The sequence below is a fragment of the Colletotrichum acutatum genome, assembly GCF_030867785.1.
Source record: "Colletotrichum acutatum strain CBS 112980 chromosome Unknown BDZ83scaffold_49, whole genome shotgun sequence".
NCBI classification, from domain to species: Eukaryota; Fungi; Ascomycota; class Sordariomycetes; order Glomerellales; family Glomerellaceae; genus Colletotrichum; species Colletotrichum acutatum.
Window position 1 is genome coordinate 275,338 of NW_026849043.1, and position 24,174 is coordinate 299,511.

At 50.7% G+C, this 24,174-nt stretch overlaps 6 protein-coding genes across 6 annotated transcripts; 3 read left to right on the plus strand and 3 right to left on the minus strand.

Moving 5' to 3' along the window:
• Nucleotides 1–14: 14 nt before the first annotated feature.
• On the plus strand, nt 15–1,961 carry BDZ83DRAFT_622259 (cytidine deaminase-like protein). Its single transcript, XM_060508323.1, has 3 exons — nt 15–356; nt 429–1,708; nt 1,765–1,961. Exons 1-3 carry the CDS (start codon nt 335–337, stop codon nt 1,816–1,818), a joined length of 1,356 nt encoding a protein of 451 aa, XP_060364757.1. The 5' UTR covers nt 15–334; the 3' UTR covers nt 1,819–1,961.
• Nucleotides 1,962–3,057: 1,096 nt separating this feature from the next.
• On the plus strand, nt 3,058–3,489 carry BDZ83DRAFT_752447 (uncharacterized protein; the record flags this gene model as incomplete). The annotated part of the gene is made up of 2 exons (XM_060514203.1): nt 3,058–3,150; nt 3,253–3,489. The coding sequence occupies 2 exons, from the start codon at nt 3,058–3,060 to the stop codon at nt 3,487–3,489; spliced, it is 330 nt and encodes a 109-aa protein (XP_060364758.1).
• A 348-nt stretch (nt 3,490–3,837) lies between these two features.
• BDZ83DRAFT_578105 (uncharacterized protein) lies at nt 3,838–4,047 on the minus strand (the record flags this gene model as incomplete). Its single annotated transcript, XM_060505086.1, has 1 exon — nt 3,838–4,047. A coding segment is annotated over one exon (210 nt), but the record flags the coding sequence as incomplete, so codon positions are not given.
• Nucleotides 4,048–11,376: 7,329 nt separating this feature from the next.
• BDZ83DRAFT_578226 (multicopper oxidase) lies at nt 11,377–13,204 on the minus strand (the record flags this gene model as incomplete). Its single annotated transcript, XM_060505099.1, has 3 exons — nt 11,377–12,601; nt 12,661–12,953; nt 13,004–13,204. 3 exons carry the CDS (start codon nt 13,202–13,204, stop codon nt 11,377–11,379), a joined length of 1,719 nt encoding a protein of 572 aa, XP_060364760.1.
• Nucleotides 13,205–20,257: 7,053 nt separating this feature from the next.
• Nucleotides 20,258–21,057, plus strand: BDZ83DRAFT_622274 (uncharacterized protein). The gene has a single exon (XM_060508324.1). The coding sequence runs from the start codon at nt 20,441–20,443 to the stop codon at nt 20,987–20,989; it is 549 nt and encodes a 182-aa protein (XP_060364761.1). The 5' UTR covers nt 20,258–20,440; the 3' UTR covers nt 20,990–21,057.
• A 329-nt stretch (nt 21,058–21,386) lies between these two features.
• BDZ83DRAFT_542003 (ankyrin repeat-containing domain protein) lies at nt 21,387–22,867 on the minus strand (the record flags this gene model as incomplete). Its single annotated transcript, XM_060503407.1, has 3 exons — nt 21,387–21,445; nt 21,838–22,149; nt 22,621–22,867. Coding segments are annotated over 3 exons (618 nt in total), but the record flags the coding sequence as incomplete, so codon positions are not given.
• Between the last annotated feature and the right edge of the window lie 1,307 nt (nt 22,868–24,174).

Here is a 24,174-nt window from a genome sequence, read left to right on the forward strand (position 1 = left end):
CATGGGAGATGATTGTGTCATCCTCTGCAGGTCCCGCCGGCTAAATATCGGAGTAATTCAACCCGACCGGCGCGGGGACACCCAATTGATCGGGCCCGAGCTGCAAAAACGGCTTTACGCGTGGAGACGCGTTCATGCGAAGAATTCAGATCGCGACTTTTCCATTGGACACTTGTTGCCGGGTAGATTTTGAGGAGTTTGCGCAACCGGCAGAGCTGCACATCGGAGGTTGACGATCGACGGATAAGTGCAGACTCAATCAGTTTTGCCGGTTTTCCAATTAAGGTACTTACTCTTACAACCAAATCTCGTCTAGCACGGTACCTTGGCCAAGATGCTTATTGGGATCTGTGGTGGTAAGTCGACCAACCCCTAAGTCAAACTCAATCCGCTTCAACGACTACAGACATCGTTCTGACAAGTGTAAGGCATTTGTGCCGGCAAGAAGAGCGTTGCTCAATACCTGATCGAGCATCATGGCTTCAGATTGCTCCGCTTGACGGACCCTGCCGCAACTCCACCTCGGGATGAGGCTCCGGTCTCCAAACCTGTCCCGGCGCCGGAGTCTCGGCCAGAGCCGGAGCGAGCTGACTCTCAGTTCACCAACGGCAACAATGCTCCCGGTTCACAACTGCAGCCTTCTTCCAAGAACAAGAAGAAGAAGAACAAGGGAGGGGCACCGGGCTCATGCTTCAACTGCAACGAGAAAGGCCATACCAAGGCTGAATGCCCTCACCCTCAATGGGCCCCTGAAGGGAGCATAGATACCGCCGTGGCTATCAGCAGCAACGCCGACAGAGAGCCGAAACAACAGCAGCAGAAACCTGCATTCTCTCCCGCTCCCCTGACTATCTTGAGCGGACAACCGCGTACCAACGGCGTACATTCTCACTACCCCAACGAGCTCGTCTTCTCTTCCGCCGACGACCTGCTGGAATACGTCACCACCCGCTGGCAATCACGCTTCGTCACCACAGACGTCCACAACGAAGCCATCCTCGACGTCCTCTCCAGACGCCCCTTCTTCATGCTCATCTCCGTCGACGCTCCCTTGACAGTCCGCCACGCTCGCTTCCGCGCCCTTCACAACCCCCACTGCACCCTCGAGTCCTTCGCCCTCGCCTCAGACACCCACCTCTACGACCCAAAACAGGGCCTGCAACCGCTCATCTCCCGCGCGACCGTCCGCCTCCTCAACACCTCCTCTTCCATCGCGCACCTCTACGCCACGCTCGGCAAGCTCGACCTCGCCAACCCGGTCCGCCTCCGGCCCACTTGGGACGCCTACTTCATGTCCCTGGCCGAGCTCGCCTCTCTGCGCTCGAACTGCATGAAGCGCCGCGTCGGGGCCGTCCTCGTCGGGCGCGAGAAACGCGTCATCTCCACCGGCTACAACGGCACGCCCCGCGGCCTGCAGAACTGCTCCGACGGCGGCTGCTCCCGCTGCAACTCGGGCAACTCGTCTGGCGTCGGCCTGGCTACGTGCCTGTGTATCCACGCTGAGGAAAATGCCCTGCTGGAGGCCGGCCGTGAGCGTATCCGCGAGGGCGCCGTGCTGTACTGCGATACCTGCCCTTGCTTGACGTGTAGCATCAAGATCTGCCAGGTCGGTATCGACGAGGTAGTGTATGCTCATGGATACAGCATGGATACGGAGACGGCAGCGGTGTTCCGGCAAGCGGGTGTCAAGCTGAGGCAATACATTCCGGTAAGTTTCTTTGAGTGATGCTTAGCATTGTTGATCCAATACTGACGAATTAACAGCCTGCCAATGGATTGATTCATCTTGAAAATTTAGAAAAGATGGAGTTGTACTAGAATCTTCATCTTATAGCAGCTAAGAGAGAACCTTGATGGCTTAGACGAGTTTAGAGTAGCGCTATCATCCCATGCATTTGCTAAGCGTTGGGCCTCTTGGGATGATCAAAAGAACTATTATGAACTCATGAACACAAATTCACGATTGAGGCACTTTCCACATACTGCATTGCCTTGTGTCATGATATCTGATTGATGTATAGAACATTTTTACTACCTCGGACGACAATAGTTGGGCCATTTTCAAAGATGGTACTCTTGTGACTAATTCAGTGACAGTCCCCTTGGACAACACTCCATTGCCGACTAACAGAGGTCGTTCAACGCATTTCAACCATGCCGATATGCCGACCTTCAATCGGCAAACGGCAACTGTTACCCCCAAATTCCCTCATTCGATCTGACGATTACGGATACGGCGAGGGCGAAAGTGGATCCCTGGAGAGAGAGTCGTGCAACAGCGCAACCCAGGCTTGGCACCCTCACACAAACGTCGCACCACGAGAGTTCCGTCAGAAACCTGTCTTGTTTCACCACAGCTGCCCATGTACAGTGTAGTTGGCCCCCAAGGAGCCCCTCTCATCATAGAATCTCTGGTCTCATCCCACCTCTGCCCTCTGGTCTCTTTAGGGGGCCACGAGGGGCCCGGGGGGTTACTGAGGTGTAGACATGAGGGGGAGGGGAGGATTGACAGGGCCCGCGTAGCTTCAGTGACCCCCGTCCGAACAGCGAGCGAATTCTGAAGGATGTCAGTGGGTTTGAGAGTTCTGTAGATGGTCGCTCACCATCCATGAGACGAAGATCTGACAGGTCGAGAGCACCGCGACGTGGGCAGTCAGAGTTTTTGGCCGCGTTGCCCGTCTTGCGCAGCGGTGCAGTTGTGCACTAGGACCTTGTATGCCTTGACCTTCGCCAGGGCTGCAGCGCCTTAGGCCTGTTCTTTTGGGGGGTTGGTCAAAACATGTGAAACGGACTGTTGCGGTTATACTTTTGACACTGACGCTGGTTTCCCAACAGTGTCGAATTCGTCATCTGGCAAAACTTCAGATGCTCGCTTGAACGGCATGTGGGCGATCTGCCAAAACCCTCCCAGATCTGTGAATGGTATATAGGCAGGTCAAAGTTCATGCGTCTTCCATAGTCTTTGTGCCCCAAATTTCTCTCGCAGGTCTCCTTCTATTCAATCCAGTTAATATTATCATCAACTTATAATACCACTATCTACATTTCGATTAAAAGATGCAGCTTCAATCATTCTTCGCTGTCGGCCTGGTTGCCGTTACTGGTGTGAACTCTCTCGGACTCAGCCTCTCCGGCGTAGCCCTCACCATGGTAAGTAGTCCCAAAATGCTTCCCGCACTCCACGCTGCGCATCATTGTCTCCTGCAGTTCTCTCTTATATATGAGCCGTGCAGCTAACACCGAATCTCACAGGCTCCCGTTCTCGCCCGGGCGGCGGTTGCCGACTTGCCCGATATTGTCATCAAGAGACAAGAGCTCTCCAACGCGGACCTGGTAGCGGCCGATCTGGAGGAGGCAGGCGATCTTGAGAGGCGCGTTTCCACTGAGCCTGAGGATGAGGAGGAGCCCGTGGAAGTTGTCGCGAAGAGAGGCGAGCAGGCCGCCGAGGAGTTCTTTGCGGAGGATTTGGGCAGTGATGCGGATGAGTAAAGAGTGTTGGTAGAAGAACTCCACGAGATTACCGATTAATGAGAGAAAAGCATTCCCATGAATGGTGTTTGAGCGACAAGTGATGTCTTCGAGAAGACCAGAGATTGCAGGTTCTACATCCAATGAACTCGGCTGGGTAACGAGTTTCCCGTGAACTCAGTCTCAACGGAAGGCCTCAAAGAGTGGTTAGAAGCCAGTGCAGAGACATGGTGTGAGTTGCCAGCGAAATAGTTGCGACAAGCGGACGAGCAGGCCCAACCGTCACCCACACTCAAGTTACAATGCTGTTGATTGTCTATTTTGATGTTAAGAAACAGTACCAGATTGGATGTCAGACAGGACTTTCACTTACGTGTCGGCTATGACTTTCTTTGGCCTGCCTACCCTGGGTGCTACCTTGAAAGTATGATCTTTATTGTATCGTCGAATTGTGGATGCGACCGCGCCGAGTGAGCAGCCGAAAATCGCTGCGACATTGCGATAGCTTCGGCCGCCTAGTACAAGGACAATAATCGCTACCCGTTCCTGTTCTTTCAATTCGAAGCCTGAACTCCGTTCTCCTCAAAGTCGGCCCGCGAAGGCGCGTAATTCGGCATCGGCGTCCATTTAGTTGAGGGAAAGAAGTTTGAGGTATACGGAGGAAGACGCGTCAGGACGTGCCGATGGACAGGCGGGGTGTTCTCAGACTTTCGGCTGCCCCGCACTAGAAGCATGGCGTTTGCACCATTGGGAAGAACAGACTTTGCTGACCCTGTCTGAGCATCCCAAAGCCAATATAGTGCTTCCGGCAACCTCAATGTCCCGTAAATCCGCTCATAGTAAAGTTATCCATTCAGATTTAAGGAAGTCTCCTAGATTCAAGGTTTCCGTTCACCTATCTGAATAGGAGTCGCGGAGTAACTACGTAGAGGTGACTGAAGCGACAGGAAATACACTGTGCAAGAAGAGTATGTTTTACAATAGCCATCGAGACTTTAAGCTTTGCGAGATATTCAGTCGCCATTTTCGTGTAATGCTGTCAGTGACTACATGTGGCTGTAATCTCCTCAAGTGGTGGTTGCCTTAGACAATTATTTAAGCATTATCTTGATATTTTGACGGGAGCTGGGAGCTACATCAGCAATTGCAGTTGAAGTGCCTTCATGCGGGTAAAGACATCACTCTTTCATGTGTTTTGGAATTCCGTAAAGCCTTATTGATTTCTAGATCGTCTGAGAACCCCCTCGCACGATGCGGAAGTGGGCGCGCCCAAAAGCACTGTCTTATTCCACATATCAGAATTAGGGGTGTACCACAAAATTGTCATTGGAGCATAATCCAGAAGGGAAATGCTCTTTGGAATCTCTACCACTCTCACTACGTCTTCTCTTCTTTCAAACAGGTCGCGTTTCCACGATCCAGCCGGGCAGGTCTCGTAGCTCAACAGGACCTGCATGACGGTGTCCTCAGAGAGCCTTGGGAAAAAGCTGCGCCGGTAAATGCTGTCCTTGTTGAAGTCAAATCCCTCTTTGCCAAAAGAGAAAAACTCTGAGAGGTCTTTCTTATCTTGCTCGCCTGAACAAAGCCCATACACATCATCGAAGAAAGAGCGGTCGTCACCACCTTGGGCTAGAAGTCGTCGTTTAACACTTGCGGCTTGATCAAACCACTCATGTGAGAACATAAAGACACCATCGACATCCTGATGATCGGATCGGTTGCGGTGAGACCGTCTTTCCCGCCTTCCCTCGGACCGGTCTCCCAGCAAACGGAAGCATTCCAGAAGCCGTTCGATTCGCTCTGATAGTGAAGCTTGTGGGGCAGCGAGTTGAAATCGCTGGTCTGACACACCGTCATGCAATGCTATGAGATACGACGCCATAATAGTACCGACATCCATAGAAGTTCCGTGTCGACTGAATGGGCATTTTTCTGAGGCTAATCCAGTCTCAGTTCCCGGGCTGAAGTGTGCATGAACTTGGCGCTGGTCAATTGCCATATCCCAGCCGAGTCTTCCAAAGCTCAGCTCGCACCATCCTTTGTAATTGCGATCAAAAGCTTTCGCAGAATATAAGTTCATTACATGGCACAATACAGAGCCATCGATGTCCATCTCAGCGCCACCGTTCTGGGTGCTAATCAAGCCGTCGGTCGAAGGTCTCCTGCTGACCATTCCCATCTCGGGGTGGATACCCAGGGCAAAGAGGAAATAGCCCCAACAAGATGTTCCAGCTGGGGGCATTGTCGGCATCCGACTGGAGTTTGCGTTTTGCGTCCCCCAACCAGGCCAGGATAGTCGGTAGCCCCGGCTTCTGTCGGAATCTTGCTTGTGGTTTTCTACTTGGAAAGCAGGAATAACTCCGTCGATTTCCACAAGATAATTCTCGAACTCTTGGTGACGAAGCACGGGGATCCGAGGCTGGCTGTTCTCGTCTAGTATTTGTTCTTGCCAAATATTTGTTCTTGCCAGATACCGAGGCTTTTCCTGATTTTCTGGGCTTTGTTATTGGTTTCGTAGATGTGTGCTATGGGTTCCCGGATGATGGTTACTATCGAGCCGGCAAGATTGAGAGTCTGAGCGACATCGTTCTCGACTTGTGAGACCTCAGATCCCGACGATTGGTACGCAACATTGGCCATCCTTCCTGGATATCGTGTTGTCTCAACGAAGATTCTCAAACATTTCCCAAAAGTCTGCAGGGTCACAGTTAGCAGATAATACCCGCACCGCTGATACAGCTTGACCTCATCATGATCGATCCATGCCGCTTCTGACAAGGTCATCATGACACTGTCTTGAGATAATGATCGGGAAACGCACTTTGCAAGATTAAAAGTTGTAAATGATGCTGATAATATGAGATGCGTTTACAGCCGTGCTAGTTGTGTGTTTTGAGACTAACGTTGCTGATGAAGAAGGCGTACTAGCAGCACGATGAGAAGCAAGAGACAGACGAAAATGGGCAGTCTGCTGGGACCGCTGTAGGTGGATGCCGCCAGTCTTTGTGTCCCACTGGCCCGAATTACCAAAATCGACATGTCACAACTTCAAGGCTGACATGGAAACATTAACAGCCGCCTATGTATCTTGGCTATGTAGTACAATACCCTGGGACGTGGATTTAGTGGTGACTGCACGTCTTCGTGCCGCCGTGCGGACTGATCAACTTGCCCTCAGCCGTCTAGGAAACAAGGTTGTGGTTGGGTGGGACTACCACTGCGACCTCCCACTGGAAGTGCTTCTGGCGTTAGGAGATGGGGACTTGACATGCGCCATAAAGCTTATCCACCCTGAAGCTGAAGTGTATTGGAATATTTACGAGGTGGCGAGATACATTGTCGCCAGCGAACAGCAAATGTGGGACGTAGGGAGTAATCCTTCGCCGGGGAATTGAGATGCTCTATGCGAATCGATCACTGCATATTAGGTAGCCTGAAAATTAGGCGTTGATAAGGCTGCTCTACTTTGCATGGGCGGGTCCAAATGCTGTGCTGGCGGAGTTGTATTAGTTAGTCTGAGGAGTGCTTCGAAAACGATTTAAAAACACACTCATTCACTCTCTGAACGGCGATAAACATGTTGTCGAGCTTGCCGCCCCATAGTCCTATTCCCGGCCATGGTTGCGAGGTAGGGTGTCTGGGTGTCTGGATGTCAAGGTCACTGTGAGTCGGGGCGATCAGACCCTGATATTGTGCAGGAATGCGGCACCGACACAATTTATCTCATCGAAGCTCTAAGAAGAATGTTCTCCGGAAACTTGCTTCTTTCTTTGCTGTTAAACCTATTGACTTCACCCAATTTTGCATGCTGGTAGCGCGGACAGGGCGTCTGAATCGCCTAGGATTATAGCGAGAATCGGAGTGCTCAATGCGCTGACAAAAGTCAAGCGCCCCATTATTGTCTGTTTTAGGTGATTCGCAGGAACCCTAGTTCAGTCTTGGAGCAAGATATATATCTAGATATAGCGAAGGACGAAATACTTCGGTCTGTTATTATTGCACAAACCCTTTGGGAATTGTTCTGGGCTTCGCATGTCCGTGAAACGAGGTGCCCCAGACTCAGCCACCACGGCTTGCAGTGGAGAATCGACTCTGGCTCCCGGTAGCTGATCTATGGAGACGGTCGAAAGCTGGATTGCAGCGCAGATATCGCATGCAGAAGGTCGCAAACTGCCTTTTCTACGGAAGATATACCAGAATGAAGGTCCTCACTTCGACGCTATCATCATGGAGATCTCAACGCGCTGCCCATTTACCCCTTGTCTAAGTCCGCTCCGTCAATACCCTCTCATTGCGAAGACATCGTAGCCACAGTATCTATGTACAGATACCTTATGCTGACATGTTGGTGAACGCCCAAAGATATAAGTTCTCATGATTACAAGCGTACTTGATCACTCTCGTGCTTCACAGTCAATCTCTCGTACAGTCGACCTGTGGATCGTCGCACAAGCACGGTATCCAGGGGAAACTAAGTCAAAAGGGCCTCATCCTCAGGTCCACGCGTCACCCTTGAAGTTTTTGCTGCAAGACTTTGTGTCACTAGTCGTGAAAACCACTTTTCCCATGCCGCTTATATGGAATATAGGCTGTGGCCATGTTGGGAATCAGATCTGCTATCGGGAAAGATCCGAGCTCCGCCATAACATAAGTTAACCGCAGCAGAATACTTTGTCAACTCACGAGACTCAAGCAAACTCCATGATCTTCATTTATTTCCATGAAAAGGTTCTAATCTTTAGCAGACGTCTCGATACTCCAGCAGTAATGCCGTTAACTATCCCGACCCCTCGATCACCCACACGCCCCCTTCACAATAGGCCTCAGCAATATCATCCTCGTCGGCAGCATAACTGGTCTCATCCTATCAAGCATGATATAAAAGTTCAACGGTATGGACTACACCGTCCTCGAAGCATACTTCTTATCGCACCCCAAGTCGGCGCCATCATCGGCCTCCGCATCTTCGAGCTACTCGGGTGCTATCCGGGCACCCGCATGCCGGCGGGGGGTGGGGGCTGTGACCATCGCATGAACTGCAGAAGAGGTCGGTGTCACGGCTTCTATACCTCCCTGGGAGTTGTTACAATCTCTAGGCGTCTGGAACCAGAGCGAGCTTGTCCCTTTCTCCTATCCTTGCTTGTCGGATTAGGGGTAACACCGTAGACACTAACCTGGTATAGAAAAGGGTACCTGTATGTGCGTACGGCTGGAAAGACACGTGCTCCTCCAAACTGTGTACTACAATCTCGAGTATAAGGAGAAAGTGTTATTGAAGGACCGTGCCGTCGGCGTCGAGATGACCAAGGCCGCTGTGGCGGCCCACATCAAAGATCGATAGCAGTTCTGCAAACTTTGAAAGATTCCGTGATCTCCTTCTGATACTGATGAGTGGAATCCAGTTTCATTCCATTACATCCCAAAGCGGCAACAGCGCAATGGAATCATCAGCACCCCTAACCGACGCCTTCACCAAGCTCACACTCTGCTTCCAATCCTATACTCCTCTGACGGAAGTAGTAACCGAAGAAGCTCTCGCAAACCTGTACGCCCCAGGATCCCCGCGCGTAGAACAATCAACGCTCATCAGGCCCTCCCTGTCAAAGTACTTCTTCCGATGGTTGGTTCCCTGACCAGGAGACTACCATCTTTCTAAAGGAGATTCTGGCGTGTAACGTCTCTGTACCGCGCGTGGAGAATGTTTTGGTCATTGAGTGGGCGCACAAGATGCATTTTGTTGATGAGGTACCTTAGGGAGAGGGGGCAACCCCTTCGGGGGCAGAAAGCATGGTCCGGACTATCCGAATCGTGAGTGCTATTGGAGGGGCGGCGGTTCATGCTACGAAGGAGGCTGAGCGGCAGAGTTTCGCTATGAGATAGATGATATCTTGCAGTTATTGCTATGATACTTGGTTTGAATTATGCAGAGCTGTCCATTCACTTGCTTACCGCTGTGAGTCCTAAACCCAACCTTGACCTACCGCAATACAAACGGTAGTAGTAAACCGCTTATTACGAACTACCTTAGCAAAGCATGGGTACAGCACACACGCTTCCCATAGAAACCATGCAGCCTCAGATACCACGATGCGAGTCGATTTCATTCAAAGCTCTCCTGCTATCTGTGACAGACGATGTAAAATCCCAAATGTGGAATTAAGAAAAATAATAAAGATGAAAGAACAGAAACAAGGGATGGGCTGGTGATTACTTACTCGATAATTCACGCCCCTATTCGGTTTCGAACAGCGCGCCCCTCAGGCCAGCACGGCTTCATTGGAGTATTTCATGTAAAATCGACTCTGCGTCAGAGTCGAAACCACCCGGCCAAGTGGCCGGATGGTTGTGCTGGTGACAGAATGAGGTGAATAGGCCCCTTTAGTACTAAGGTGTCTACCTCAGGCAAGGTAAGGTAAAGGAAGGCAGGAAGGAAGATACGTTGTGTCACGCGGATAATTACCTGAAATGGAAGGAAAGGACCGAGAGCAAGGAAGGAGCGACGTCGAGCTTCCAGACCCGGGACTCCACCAAACCCGGGCCCGTCATGGCTCCACACCATCGGCGGTACGGATAGGCAGCTCTGACCTGTCCCTCCACCAAACCCCGCCAAGCTCCGAGATCAACATTGGCAGCATCTTGGCAATAACCCCCCACACCCCCCCCCGCCCGCATCCATCCCCGTCTCCCTCCGTCTCCGTCTCCACGCCATCGCCCGTCTCGGGAATCCGCAGCAGACAAGATCTCTTCATCGCACATGTAACCCATCCATTGCATTCCATGGCGATCCAGACACCTTGTCGTCTTCCGCTGTCATACCCCTATCAAGCTGCGCCAAGTCGGCACTCATCCGCACACCCAAATCACATCACCGCACCCAAGACCGCCCAATGCCCGAAGCTGACATAAGTCCAGAAATCCCGAGCCTGGGGGATTGCCAGATTGGGGGCGATGCGAGCTGAGGTCACACCACTACCAGACGTAGCATCCGCCCCTACCGCAGTCCTCGGCATTTGGGGACTTTGAGGGTTGCGTCTAATCATTACTCTAAATCGCCTTAGCCACCTCGAGTCCCAAATGGTCGCGTGCTGGCTGCTGGTGTGCGACGAGATTCCGCTGCCTCCGGTCAACTCCTGCACAGCTCCTCCCACTTTCCGCTGATAGCCCGCCCAAACTCCTGCTCTTCTCTGCTCCCAACTCATCGCGCAGGAAAGTATTGCTTACTGCATTGCATGCACCTTAGGTCACAGGGCTGAAAGTGTGTGCGCGAGAAGTACCATTATTTTACTTGAGAAATTTGACGGGGAAAAAAAAAGAAGAACAAATGAATTAGGCATATTTTCTGTAGAAAAGTCCGAGCAAATCATTTTGCAACCCTGCTCACCCAATTCTATGCATGTTTTCAACCCATGTATAAGAAAATAGACCAATCGATGGAGCGGAGCGGACAAAATAGGTATCAGCAACCGGACAACTCCAATCCATGCATAAGGAAAAACACCAATGGAATGCCTGCGCCTGCTAAAAGTAAATGTTTTCCTCCCATATCCTTGCTTCGTAAGTCGATCATTAATTAGTGCGCGTGCGCGCGAAATGCTTTGTGAGGCCCGGAAGTCCGCTGCGAAGAGGTGGTGTGGCTGTCATGCGCGCCGGTGACCCATGACAGGACCGGAGAGGCCCGGATTCCGCGCCGCACCAAATCCTGGCAATCATGGAGGGTTGGGTGACCGCCCGGAAATCGAGTCACAGCCCGAGAAAGGCCAATAAAAGTAGAATGACGTTGGAGGCTGAGGCGCCAGGCTGGCTTGGTGCTCTCGTGTTGACTGCCCACCACACCGTAGTCGATCCTCTTAGCAATTGGACGCCACAAATGCTGTCCGTGTTCTCAGCCAGCCCGAGGCGACGTTCTTCTTACAATCCAGAATCGTGCTTGGGCCACACGGCGGTGGGCTCATACTTCCTCCAAGCATCGCAGGTCGGCTTAATCGATGCCAGGTCGAGCGTTGAAGCGATTTCGCTCTTCCGCTCGAGGAACTGAACGCTGAGACCCATGCTCACATGCCAGGCAATGTGGCAATGCATCAGCCAGGCGCCCGGGTTGTCCGTCTTGAATGCGATCACCATCCATCCAGAGCCGGGGAGTTGTGCAACGTCTCTGCGGGTGGGGTTCTCAAAGTTGAGGCCCTCTGAGCCGCTGAATGTGCCGCTGCCAGTGCCGAGGAGCAAGAAGTCGTGACCGTGGAGATGGATGGGATGCGGCAGAGCGCCCGTGTTCTCAATCACCCACCAAGTCCAGTCATTGGCCTCGGGGATCTCAATGATGTTGGCACGTTCCGGCCAGGAGTTGTTGCCCTCAGCAACGTACTCCAGAGTTGGCTTGTCCCACTGAATGTCAATGTCGTTTCCATTAACCTTCCAGCGATAGACCGCTGCGCCGTTGATAGTCGGCGTGTCCAAAGCAATGTCCAGTGTCTTGCTCGGATCAAACTTGTCTGAGGGGGCCGTTCGGGAGAGCACAGGAGTAAACCCGGTGGTATCAGCGCATCCCAGGTTGGCGGGAGGTGTGCCTTGGTCGATAGGCAGTCTATCCGGAGATCCATCGTAGAAGAAGATTGAAGCGGGGTGAGGGTTCTTCGTCTCGCCGCAAAGACCGCCGCCACCAACAGTCGCGTTGAACCAGTAGTTCTCAATTTCCTTGTTTGCTTCAATGATTACATCGTAGCGCTGGCCGACAGTCATGAAGAGGCTGTCCTTGCTGACCGGCTTGACGGGAACGAGATCGGTAGCAATGACGGTGAAGCTGTGGCCTACCAGGGAGACAGTGAAAGTGTTGTCAACGGAGGTGTTGATGAGCCTGAGACGGTGCTTCTTGCCCGGGGTCAGCCTCGTCTTCTGGTATTGACCGCCAGTGCCGAGTGGGTTGATGTTTTTTCCGTTGAAAAGAATGTTGTCACTAGGCGGGGGACGGGCTGGCACAAGCTCAGCTTGACGCAAGAGGTTATCTGCAGTTCCGTAGTACCAATCGCTGATAACAAATGGGCCGAGGTCGATATCGTAGTCAGCGGACGCCGGTCCGTTGATCTGGATGGCGCCTGCAACGCCGTTGCCATACTGGGCGGAAAAGTGGCTGTGATACCTGAAGCGAATGCATTAGTCGGTGGGTCCAAGTCTGCAACAACAAAGAAGCTAACATACCATGATGTACCGTACTGAGTCAACTGGAAAGAGTATGTCTTGCTTTGTCCAGGGGGAATAGGGCATTCCGTAACACCGTTGGCGCCATCTTGGTCGTTGTGGCCACGCAGATGCATGCCATGCCAGTGGAAGGAGGCACCGTTGTTCTGGAGTTGGTTGTGGACGTTGATCTGAATGGTGTCACCCCAGTCCGCCTCGATCGTGGGACCCGGGAACTGGTTGTTGATCAACATGGCCGGCTTGTGAACGCCATCTGGCGCAACATCGGTCAAGTTGCTTAGGGTAAAGTCAAACTACTCAAGTCGTCAGTACAAGCTCAATATCAAGCAGAGAAGATACTCACGGTTCTCAACTTTCCCTGGGGTGGTGTCAAGATCTCGAAATCGGAATCAATGTTGAAGTCTCCGTTCCAGCATTCTCGGTTACCGATACCGTTGGTACCACAACCTGTCTGCCTTTGCTCAACCGAACGAATGGGGTTGGCATGAGCGAGAGAAGCAAGGAGGAAAGCCCCAAGGCTGGAGCTGATGAAAGTGGAAAGCATGATGAACGTGAAAGCACAAGACTGGTAGGAGATGAGCGACTGACTTGATGATCTGCTATTTCGTCGAGATATCCGAAGGGAAAGTTGGAATTATATACAACTTGTGTATCAATGTGAAGTCTTGCCCAGAGCAGCCCTCCAAGGCCTTAACCTCTTTCGGGAGGGCGACATCAATAGTCTCGGTGCACTTGCATGTCCAAGGCCTCGGGGTGGCGTCTACACAGACCGGCAGCTTTCCAGGCATATCTTGATGCGAGTAAGAACGTGAGGTGTGAGTAGAAGTGAGGTGCATCCGCCCCCTGCACCTTGGGCAGTTACCATGCCTCATTCTGACATGGAGGGAACAATAAGCCAAGTCCCTTCCATGGTGGATACGATCGTGCGTTGTGGAGAAAGAAGGTATGTTTGTTGTGCCATGTGGAGGTAGATGGAACATGCTTCAGGTCGTTCGGGTCGAGCTAGCGATACCGATACGGGGCAGAGAAGATGCGTACTAAGAAAGGATGGAAAAGGCCAAGCAGGGACAAGTCTGGGATGAGGCTGAGCTCCGGCTTGTCATGGGTGGCAGTAGCCAGGCAGACGGAATGCGACAAAGCTGGTTGGGTGGTGCGGATCATGTCAGATCCCCAAATTGGACCCAAGATCTGCCTTGAAAGTGCTGATTTCTTGCCCTATGTCTACCCATGAGCTACAGCGACGGCTTCGACGGGCTCGTGTGACACAGGCTGAGAATAGGTGAAGGATGAGGCTGACGGGCCACTTGGAGGGCAGCTATATGTCATTGTTCGGTACTCGCGGATGGCCCAGACGCGTGCCGATAGGTTTGTAGTGCATCGTAGGGCGCTTGATTTGTTATTTTGACATGCAACATGTCAGCATAATTTCCACTATCAACTGCCAGCTTGCAATGACACATTGAAGGTTCTGATGTGATATGGATGCTGTGTGTTCGGGCTAGCAGGCAGAGGTCTGATCACATCCAGGAAACGTGCGACCTGACTGGAGCACAACCGCGAGGGGCCTGAAAGTTGGACCAGATCGTAGTATATCCAGATGGAACGACAGCAGTCACGGTGGACCGTCTGAGCTCAGCTGAAAGGCTCGTACGGTTCGGGCACTCCACTGCTTGGCACGGGAGGTATTCCGGCGCTCCAGTGACACATTGAGTTGTCGAGATTCTAGGGCATGGCTAAGTCGCTCACGTATCTAAGCGAGAAGGCAGATCGACGCGCAGGACAAGGACTCGGCTTCTTGCCAGGATGCTGCTTTTGACCAGTCTTGGAGTCGGCGGTGAGGCTCATCTGGCCGGGCAGCCGCCAGAGAAGGCCGGATCGGTCGGGTTAAGTGGAATTTTCGCGGATACGAATGCAGAATGGTGTAAAAAGCAAAAAAAGCGTTTCTTGGGTTGCGTTGACCAGCGAGCTGTCTCCAGGGTCGATCAGACCGAGACAGTACGGAGACGGAGCATCTGATTCGCCAAGACGAAGGTAAGAGACTAATGAGGTAACAAGAGAGCGCGGCACCGTCGATTGACTAAGCTGCGCGGTTGGCGAGCGAATCATTCGTAGAATAAGGTAGTACACAGAATATGTGCAGGATAATCGGAGCTGGTCGGCCCTATCTTGGTCATGGGCTCAACGACATCATCGGGCGGCTCGTATCGAGATGTGCCGTAAACTCGTAGTATTCTGTCTCCATAGCAAGAGTCACCGGCTTGCTTGGAGTATTGCCCCGGGCGCATGGTAGTTGGGGCTATTTTTAGGGTCAGCCGGCGCAGAAAGATGAGGAGGGGGGAAAAGCTCAAGGGATCCACGAGGTTATTGGGGACTTGAGATGCCGTGCAGCAAAGTCTCAAGTGGACACTTTAGATGAACGAAGGCGGGCCAGGCGATGGTCTGATGGGATTCTGGGAGGAAAATGAGGAGGAGTCAGCATTATCTCGGCCGGGATTACCTTGGAGACTGCTTGGGAGAATTCCAAGGACATGGAAGATGGATGATGGGCTGCAGGATGTAGTATCGTCAGTTGGCGAATGAGAACAGAGAGATGTGATGAAAAGAGGTAAGCCAAGTCGACAGATAGCCGTGCTACGAGGTCGGGATTGGGTTGTTGAGGGTGGCACGGTGAAAGAGAGACGGGGGAAGCGGCAGCGGGATAGGGCATGGGATGCTGCGGTCGGGGAAATCTTACATGAAGGAGCCAGGGAGGAGCTTACCTTACCTGCCCTGCGGTCCTGCAGCGCCTGCATGTACAGTCCCACTTGTTGTATCTTACTGTGTTGCTGCCCGCACTTTGTCAGGTGACGGCAGTTTCCATATTGGGGTATCCGTACTGTGCATGCGCCTTCCACGGACAATTTTTAGAGGTAAAGTGTGGCTTCCACAACTTTCCGCTGCTCCTCCTCCACCACCACCACCACCTCCTCCTCCTCCTCCTCCTCTTTCCCCGGGTTGGAAATACAGGAGTTGCTTAGCGCCTGCCGTGCGCCACAGCCAACTCACACTCAACATCTCACGCTTATTATTATTCTCCTAGAAGGTACCTTGCTTTACGCTCATAGGTACGCCCCCATCATCAGCCAGGGGAATCTCACCGCTAGAGAGTCGGGCGCTGGCTCGAGCAAGAAAGCAGGAACTTCAAGGTCCTCCTCGCGCTCTCTTTCGCTGTCGCCATTTACCTACCCGGGATTTCCCACTCCGGCAAGCTTCTTGCAGATTTCCTTCTGGGGCGTCCCAAGACGTGTGGCGTGTCCTGGCAGCGCCATGGGCGTGGATTCTGCCTGCCGGGCGACACCTCCTCCAACTTTACAACACCAGCGATTATCCAGCATTAATCACACGACGCACCAAATCCGATGAGGCCCGTCAACATCATGCCATCGCCTCTCCATCCCCTGGCTAATGTCTGCTGCTGCTTGCCGTAGTTCTCATGTCGCCTCGATTCCCCTCAATCAACCCACCGCTCTTCTTTCGCTTCTCTCATCGACGTTGGCAAGGCATATGCATGTCTCAGGGTCACGACCGTTAACAACACGAGACATTCTACCGTCTACCTAGGCCTCGCACTCCTCGCACTCTCCCTTCCGCTGACAACGCATAACGCACACTTCAATAGATCGAATCCCCCCCAGTTTTCACCTGCGAAGCTCGGCCGAATCTTACAGAATACAGATATGCTCCAACGGAGCATGACGGCCTACATAGTACATACAGCCTACGGCTAGACTTGATATGCTGACAGCCACAATCCCGCGCCGTTTTCCAACCCGCCCACATCACGGCCGTGCCGATCGCCCATCTCCCTTCTGGCAAAGCTGCCGTTCGTGGCTGCCTTTTTGCCTTTCTGGCGCCGAACGACTTTTTTCTCCCTCTCACATCAGCCTGCCAGCCGACCTACCCGTCCTGCAATCTTTCCTTCCATCAGATCCACCAATTGCCGGTACCCCGTTGGACTTCCGAGGTGAAGTCCGAGCCCTCGTTCACGTCACATCATTGCCCTTTCAGATCCAACATGTGGATATGGCATGTTTGGTCTCGTTGACGGCGCGTTTTGTAGACAACTCCGACCCGCCTCGCTTCCAACTCTCAATATCTGTTTACGAAGAGGCGTTCGTCCGGTGTTCTATGAAGGTTGCAAGATCTGTCCCTTCTGCCCGTCCTTGCAAATCTTACTGCCACAAATATTGCCGACCATCTTCTCCTTTCGCATAGGCGTGCCGCCTCTTCAAGCCCAACCCACTTCGTATCATTATTGATACGGCTATATGCGGTCTGAGTCCGCGTCGACACACTTCCATAAGTTCCTTGTGCTCTCTGTACGCCCACCGGCCCAAGCCAAGGAACCCAACAAGCCGAGGATTGGCCCGCCAAAAGGGACACGCCGCATTTTGCGCTGGCCCGCAAGCCTTTCCAAGCTGAGTGAACGCCGCCAGCTCTGTCGCTGAAGCCTGAGGGTGTAGCGGATCCAGTTTTTCCCCAGGATCTCGTACGCCGTGCGCAATCTTGGCTTTGTTGCCTCTCTGTGGGTTCAACATTGGTCCTCGTTGTTATGGAGCTGCCTAATCCGCAACACGAACTTTGCCGGTGACTGGCGAAATAGCCCCGGCATTTTATTCGCGAGTTGTTTCGTTCAAAGCTGGACACAAGTCTCTTCTGGGCCTAGCGCGGGCATATGTCATTTGGGCTCCAGCGCTGCCAGCCTGGAAGCCCGTAGGGCTACACTTCCGGGATGCAACCCAAACGCCATCATCCCAGCGCTTATTGGCCCTGCTATGGTTGACAGGCTCTACCACCCAAAAACCACTACTGCGCGCACCAATGCTTCAGGTGAGGTGGGCACCACGACGGTGAGGCACACTCTGGAAGCTGAGCCGCACCACCGTTTTGGTGGCACGACGTCGAAGGGAAAAAAAGCAACTTGGAGTTGTTTCCTTCGACTAGCGTCGCTCTCGGTTTCAACGAGTCTATCACAAAGAAACATCACGAAGATAAGTTTCTCCGTCCGGCAAGGCCCTGGCCGTCGGCACTTAAGGTTGCAGAGTCGCCCGTTGGCGAGTCTAAGACAAAACTTTCACACATGTTCCCGAGAGACCCGCTAAGCTTTAGGCTTGAGCCGTTGGCACGCCGAGGCCGCCGCCGTCAAGCAACTATGGAAAGTGTCAATTCATGGCACCAACTCTATGTCTAAAGCATCAGGTATCCTCGGTTCACGTTCGCGACGCTGCTCTGGATCATCCTTGCTTGTGATTCAGCGTGCTGCTCGCACTATATTGGCTCTCGTATTGATTCTCGTATCAACGCATCGGCATACCTCGTAGAGACTTTAGGTAAAATGACAGTGTCTGCTGGCCCACCGTCGCCCGATCCCGATGTTTGAGTTTGCAATTGTCCGATCCGGCAGCTGTGCCGACAATCCGGCTCGGTGCGCATCGGACCCGCTTTTTCCGGGGCCGGTACTACCTTCCATTTTAGGTATCCTCGTAAGGTTGATTCAACGACTTCGATGCGCCGCTTCCCTCGTCGCACTTAAGAATGAAGGCTTATATCAAGTCAGTCATCGGTGCAGTTGCAAATTTACGGAACATCATAGACATATTTTGGGATTTGAAGAATCAGGGGTAAGGTTCTTGTTTGGACTGGGTTTTGTTTACTAAGGTACTCTGTGACTAGCTACTTGAGAGTATCTTCACCGTTTGAGTGCGACTGTGAATAGAAGAAGAGAGTTTCTTCATCCTTCAGGTGTATCTGTGGCCATCCTTCCACCGCTCCACGACCAAGGCATGCTTCCTTAGCTCGCCCATTACTTGCTGGGGGGAAGGGGCTTAGGAGCCGGGTCGGGAGGGGGGTGAGGAGGCTTGGGGCGAGTGACGGGCCAAGTGGGAGCCATTGCGTCGATTTAACTGATGGTGTTGGTTGTTTGAGTGATTATTGTGGTTTGATGTGTGGTTCTTTGCAGAAGATGGTTTGGCTTGAGAAGTTGTATTGGTTTGCTGGTATGTTGTTTGAGTGTTTTGGTTTGGTTGATTGATTGGTGTCTTGAGTGTGTTTGATGTTTTGATGATGCAGAAGAAGAAGGTTTGCTGGTTTTGCGGTGGAGATGTTTTGTTTTATAGTGTTGATGGGGAGGGCGGTGTTGAGGGAGTGAATCATGGTCGACGGTTCGAGAGGTGGTGACTGTGGTTTAGGTATGAGGTCGGTGATCGTTTACAGCTGTCTGAACAGCATTCTTTGGAGATGATTATCATTCAGAGAAAGGAAATGAGTGTTCTATTCACTCATGATAGTTGTTCAGGCTCTGGTCTGTTGACAATGATGGCCTCCTACGTTCTCATTTCCATGGCCTAGCTATGTTCTTCGCGAACAGGCGTGTCGTGTGAGCAGGTGTTGCATCACGCCAAACCATGGGCGTTGACTTAATAACCTTTTGAGGTTTTTTTTAGAGACTTGAGATCGGCTGCTTGACAATAGCAAACAACGAGGGCCGATGTACATCACTGCCGAGACTCCCGAGAGGCGTCTTGGAGTTGCACAAGCAAGCTTGGCTTACTGAACAGCGACTCTTCATGGGCTTCCTTTCATGGGCTTGCTAGCTTTAACGTTTGACAGCATTTGTTCTGCTTGCTTTCGTATGATCTCGTCGTTCTAAGCACGCGCTTATATCCGGCAGGAGGTACGCAGTGCGGTGGTAGCACAGCTTAGAACACTTGCGCCTGTCATCAAAGATCTTCACGGGTCGCTTTTGCGGCGATATCTAGAGACGCTGCATGTCCTCGACTGCTCAGGTTCAAGATGTCTAGAACAACATGGCATATTACAAAGCAGATACACACAGATCGAACAGTTCACATGCGCGATTGCGTGGGGCGGCAAAGAAGTCTGCCATGCTATTGGTGAAAGTCCGCAGCTGTGGTGTACTCTCATTTTGCCAATCATACGGGTGCTCCTGAGAGCTGGACAGCTTGAAAATCCCTTCTTTGAGACGCCTGCAGAGCTATATCTCAATTAGGACATTCTTCAGGACAATACTATCGTTTCTGACATCGTTACTTCAGATCTGGATCTTGCATCGCTAGTTCTCATCTTAACCCCCTCCCCATGCATGGCTTGTTTTGATGCAAGCACCGCAACGGCGATAAGCCACCGTTCGAAGCCGAGTCGCGATTCAACATTTTGATTATATGAGTCGCCAGCATCAATATGTAAGCATGTTGTCGCTTACCCAAGCAATACCCCCACGATCAACACCAAAGACCAGGCTCAAGATTCTCGCGCTGAATCTCGCGTCCCGAGAAGCCGCGCGCTTCCTGTCAATGCTACCTTCGATGGCACGAGTATTCAAGGCAAGATGCCACAAGCAGTTAGCTTGACCGCTGTAATTGGCTTGGTCAATGCCTTTGCAGGTGTTGATCGAAGCTTGATTTCCTGCCTTATTTGCTAGCGCTTATGTTTCCTGGGCCGTTATCCGCCGCTAACGCGATGGCGTCGCATTTCATGAGCGGGGCATGTCGATGAATGCGAGCAAGAAGATTGAGGGTAAGTGATTATGTGGGTGTCTACTGAGGTTGGTGATGGGTTGAGTCTGAGATATAAGAAGTCGGCGTCCCGCCAAGACTGATCTCTGAATAGCAATCAACGACATCCGTACATCATCACCACTCGCTTCTCCCACGCAACATCCAAACCTCACTCAAGAAGATCCTCAAGCGTTTCCATCAGTCATCACCAAACTCACAACAAGATGTCCGACCAAACAATCCCAAACACCTCACCACAAGCAACCCCTCTCCCCCCAGCCCGCCTCATAACAACAGGCCACACCAAGGACGGCACCTCTGTCTTCACCTCCGACGCCGTCCTCCCGCCATTCCACCCCTTCGGCCCCCAAGCAAGCAGCTTCACCTCCTTCCACACAACCCCATTCCTCCCAGCCTCCAACGCACCCAACGCCCCTCCGCAAACCCTATCAACATCTCTCCCACGCGCGCCAGCGGCGGGTACGTACTTTTGTCTCACGGATTTCCCGCCGCGGTATAAGGCGCCTATGCACCGGACTCTCAGCGTCGACTACGCGTGTGTGCTGGCTGGGGAGATTGTGCTAAGGCTGGATGGTGGGGAGGAGAAGGTTGTGGGGGCGGGGGAGGTTATTGTTCAGGGAGGGGTGAATCATGAGTGGGTCAATGCTTCGGATGGGTTTACGAGGGTTTTGTTTGTCATGGTTGGGGCTGAGGCTGTGGTTCTTGATGATGGGCGAAGATTGGAGGAGACGGTCTTCAAGAAAAAGGGGTAGATATCAGGGGCTATAGTGACGGCGCTTCAAAGGTACATTCTTAATCCATTGATCGTTGCCGTTTCTCAGCTGCTTTCCCTAAATTGAGAGCAAAACAGTATCGTTTCCAACGGCCCATGTATAAGAAACGTGGGCTCTCTTACCTTTCTCTTTTCACATAGGCAGTCTGCAGCTCCACAGCTGCCCCGTGGCTCCCACATAACGGCTCCCATAGCTCCCGAAAAATCTAAGAATTTCTCTTTCGTTCAAAGAGAAGCCCTATTCCCAAATCTTCGTCTAAGATTAAGCTTTCGGACCTCCCAACTAAAACCTGCACCACATCCTGGTTTCCCATCAATGATGCCAAGTACCTCGCTCTCCTCCAATCGAGTTCACGCAAGTGTATTTTCCTATCGAAGTCGAGGATTGACTCGACGACTTCAAGGTGGTTGCCTGCTGCCGCCGCTGAGAGTGCCGCTCGTAGTCTCGGAACCCGGTTCTCGGCATTTTCCTCAGTCAAAATTCCGAGACATCTCTGAACAATGTCAACATGGCCTCCAAATGACGCTGCGGAGAGAGGATCCAGGACTTTCAGTTCGATACCAACAATCTCTCGCCGAAGCAGTGCTTTAAGTCTCTTGGACTTTCCTTCCTTTACGAATGAGAGCGAATACAGAGGTCTGTACTTGGAGACGTCGAGGACTATTTGGTCCCAAAGATCCCAATGACGATTCGCAAAGCCCATCGTATCAGCCCGTATTTTTGTAGCCACACTATTCCTTGCTAGGAAAGACGCGCCTCGTGCCATCAAAATCTCCACAATCCCGATATTGCCGCGATTGCACGCTGTAGACAAGGTAGATTCGAACATTCCCCCCGGAACCGAGCGTGAATATCCGCCCCCGCGTCCAGAAGAAGCTGAACGATCTTCTCACTACCCACAATAATTGCTGCGTATAGTGCTGGCATTTGAGTCTCATCTGAAGAATTCGGGTCGGCGCCTATATTAAGAAGCAGCCGCACTATCTCCTCGTGTCCTTCAGCTACTGCTCTCCACAGTGCAAATCTAAAGTCCTCGCCACGTAGAGGAAAACTCAAATCGGTTCCATAGCTAAGGAGAAGTTTGACGGTTTCAGGGTGTCCATTTCCTGATGCTTCTTCAAGTGCCGGACCTATCGCGTCTCTGAGCGATGATGTCTGACGGACTCGACCTGAGTCGGCCACCCTAGCTCCCGACTGAAGGAGTTGATGAGCAATTCTTTGATGCCCCCCGACTGACGCTAACTGAAGTGTTTCTCCTGGCGAAAAGCCAGGTTTTCCGCACAGGATCCATTTGTCCAGGTACTTCAGGGCAAGATCTATATTACCAGTTTCCACCGCTACGTCCATATAGAGCTCGAATATTTTAGGACTTGTAGTGACCTTGGCACCGTCAAATTCTTGGAGAAGGATGCTTATAGTTGCGGCGCGTTTCTTCTTTTCAAGAAGTTTGCATTCTGGGTCCATCGTTGCCCTCAAAGCAGATTTGTGAAAGAAGGAGAAGCCGGAGTGAACATCATCAACTGCCCCGTGTTTCAGCAGCAATTCAACGGCTTCTTTCTGAATCAAGAATGATGCCGCTACTAAGGCAGTTGGAAATCCAACATTACAACTAAAACGCCATCGTCCGAGATGAAGGCGTGGCATGGACCAAATGGCATTGACCTCTGCACCACGCTCGAGCAGTAACTCAATAATTTCTGTCTGGCCATGAGCTGAAGCTGTCATCAAAGGGGTGCCGTATGCTGTATATGTTTGCCAAACCATCATGTTTGGGTCCACTTCTTTGTCAAGGAAGAATTCCACCACGTCTCGACGACCCAAAGCTACCGCTGCTTGTATGGGTTCACCGTGGCTGCCTCTTTCCTGTTCTCTGGAAGGACTGCTTTGGTTTGTTGATTCTTCGAGATTACATGGCGTTTCCCAGTCCTTGTAGAGCCTTTCTACCAGGAACCTTGCACCAACAAGGGATGCATAGTAAAGTGGGGATGGCATCTCGTCGCCCCTTCCAGGACGGCCAGAATCGAGGTCCCATAGTTTATACCAATTCCTCATGGTCCCTTTCGTATCTCTGAAAAGCAGTAACATCTGATCCTGGAGTCGTAAAATGTTACGTAACAAGGATAGGGACCGCAATCCACAAAGTGCCTATTACGTACTATATTACGTATATCTCACTTATATCCTATATATAGACCTTTCTCTTTTATCTATTTCTATTTTAATAAATTAAACTATTTTACTATACTCCGTATACCTATTACTATATATTATAACTCGTAATAATTATAAGCTTAGCTCTTAATTAAAACCTTAAAACATAATAACGTATTTATTAATACGATTTTTACCGTTTTTTTAAAATAATAGATATTTTTATATTAACCTTTAATTAAGCTAAGTTAACTAGCCGCGATAATTAAATTAAATAGTTCTAAACTTTTTATTTTATAAACGAGGGCCTCGAAGTTTAAAAATATATCGATCTAAACGCTCTAAACTCCGATATACTCCTCGCTCCTTTTATAATATTCTTTTTATTATTAAATTTCGAACTATTATTTTTAATTTATAATAAAAAAAAGCGACGAGTTTATAAAACTCGTTATAAAGCGTTTAAAAACAATTAACGAGAATAAAAGATCCTTTATTAATAACTTCTAGCCTTAACTCTTAATACGACCCCTTTAATATTTTTAAATATAAGTAATTTATAAAATCTAGCTAGAGTTCTTTTTACAAAACTAGTTATATTATTAACTTTATATAACTAAATATATCCTTATATTATACCTATAAAGAAGATCTATACGCTTAAAAATATTTAAAAAAATAGAGGAGCTCTTTACTAAGTATTATTAAATTATAGTTCTTAAATATAATAATATTAATATATATATTAAACTCCTTGCTTAGTAATTAAGAAAGTTTATTATCGCTACTCTTTATAAATATATATTTTAAAAAGTAATTTAAAAAGGCGTTAAATTTAGTATTTAACGGATCGTTTAGTAATTAAAATAAGATTTAGCGCCCTCCGAGGCTATAGTTAGGAATACGGTTTAGTAAAAATATAAATAAGTCTTTAATAAAATAAAGAACGGAGTTAATACCTAACGTTAATACGAAGAGTAGTAGTTTATTTACCTTTAAATAAAGATATATAA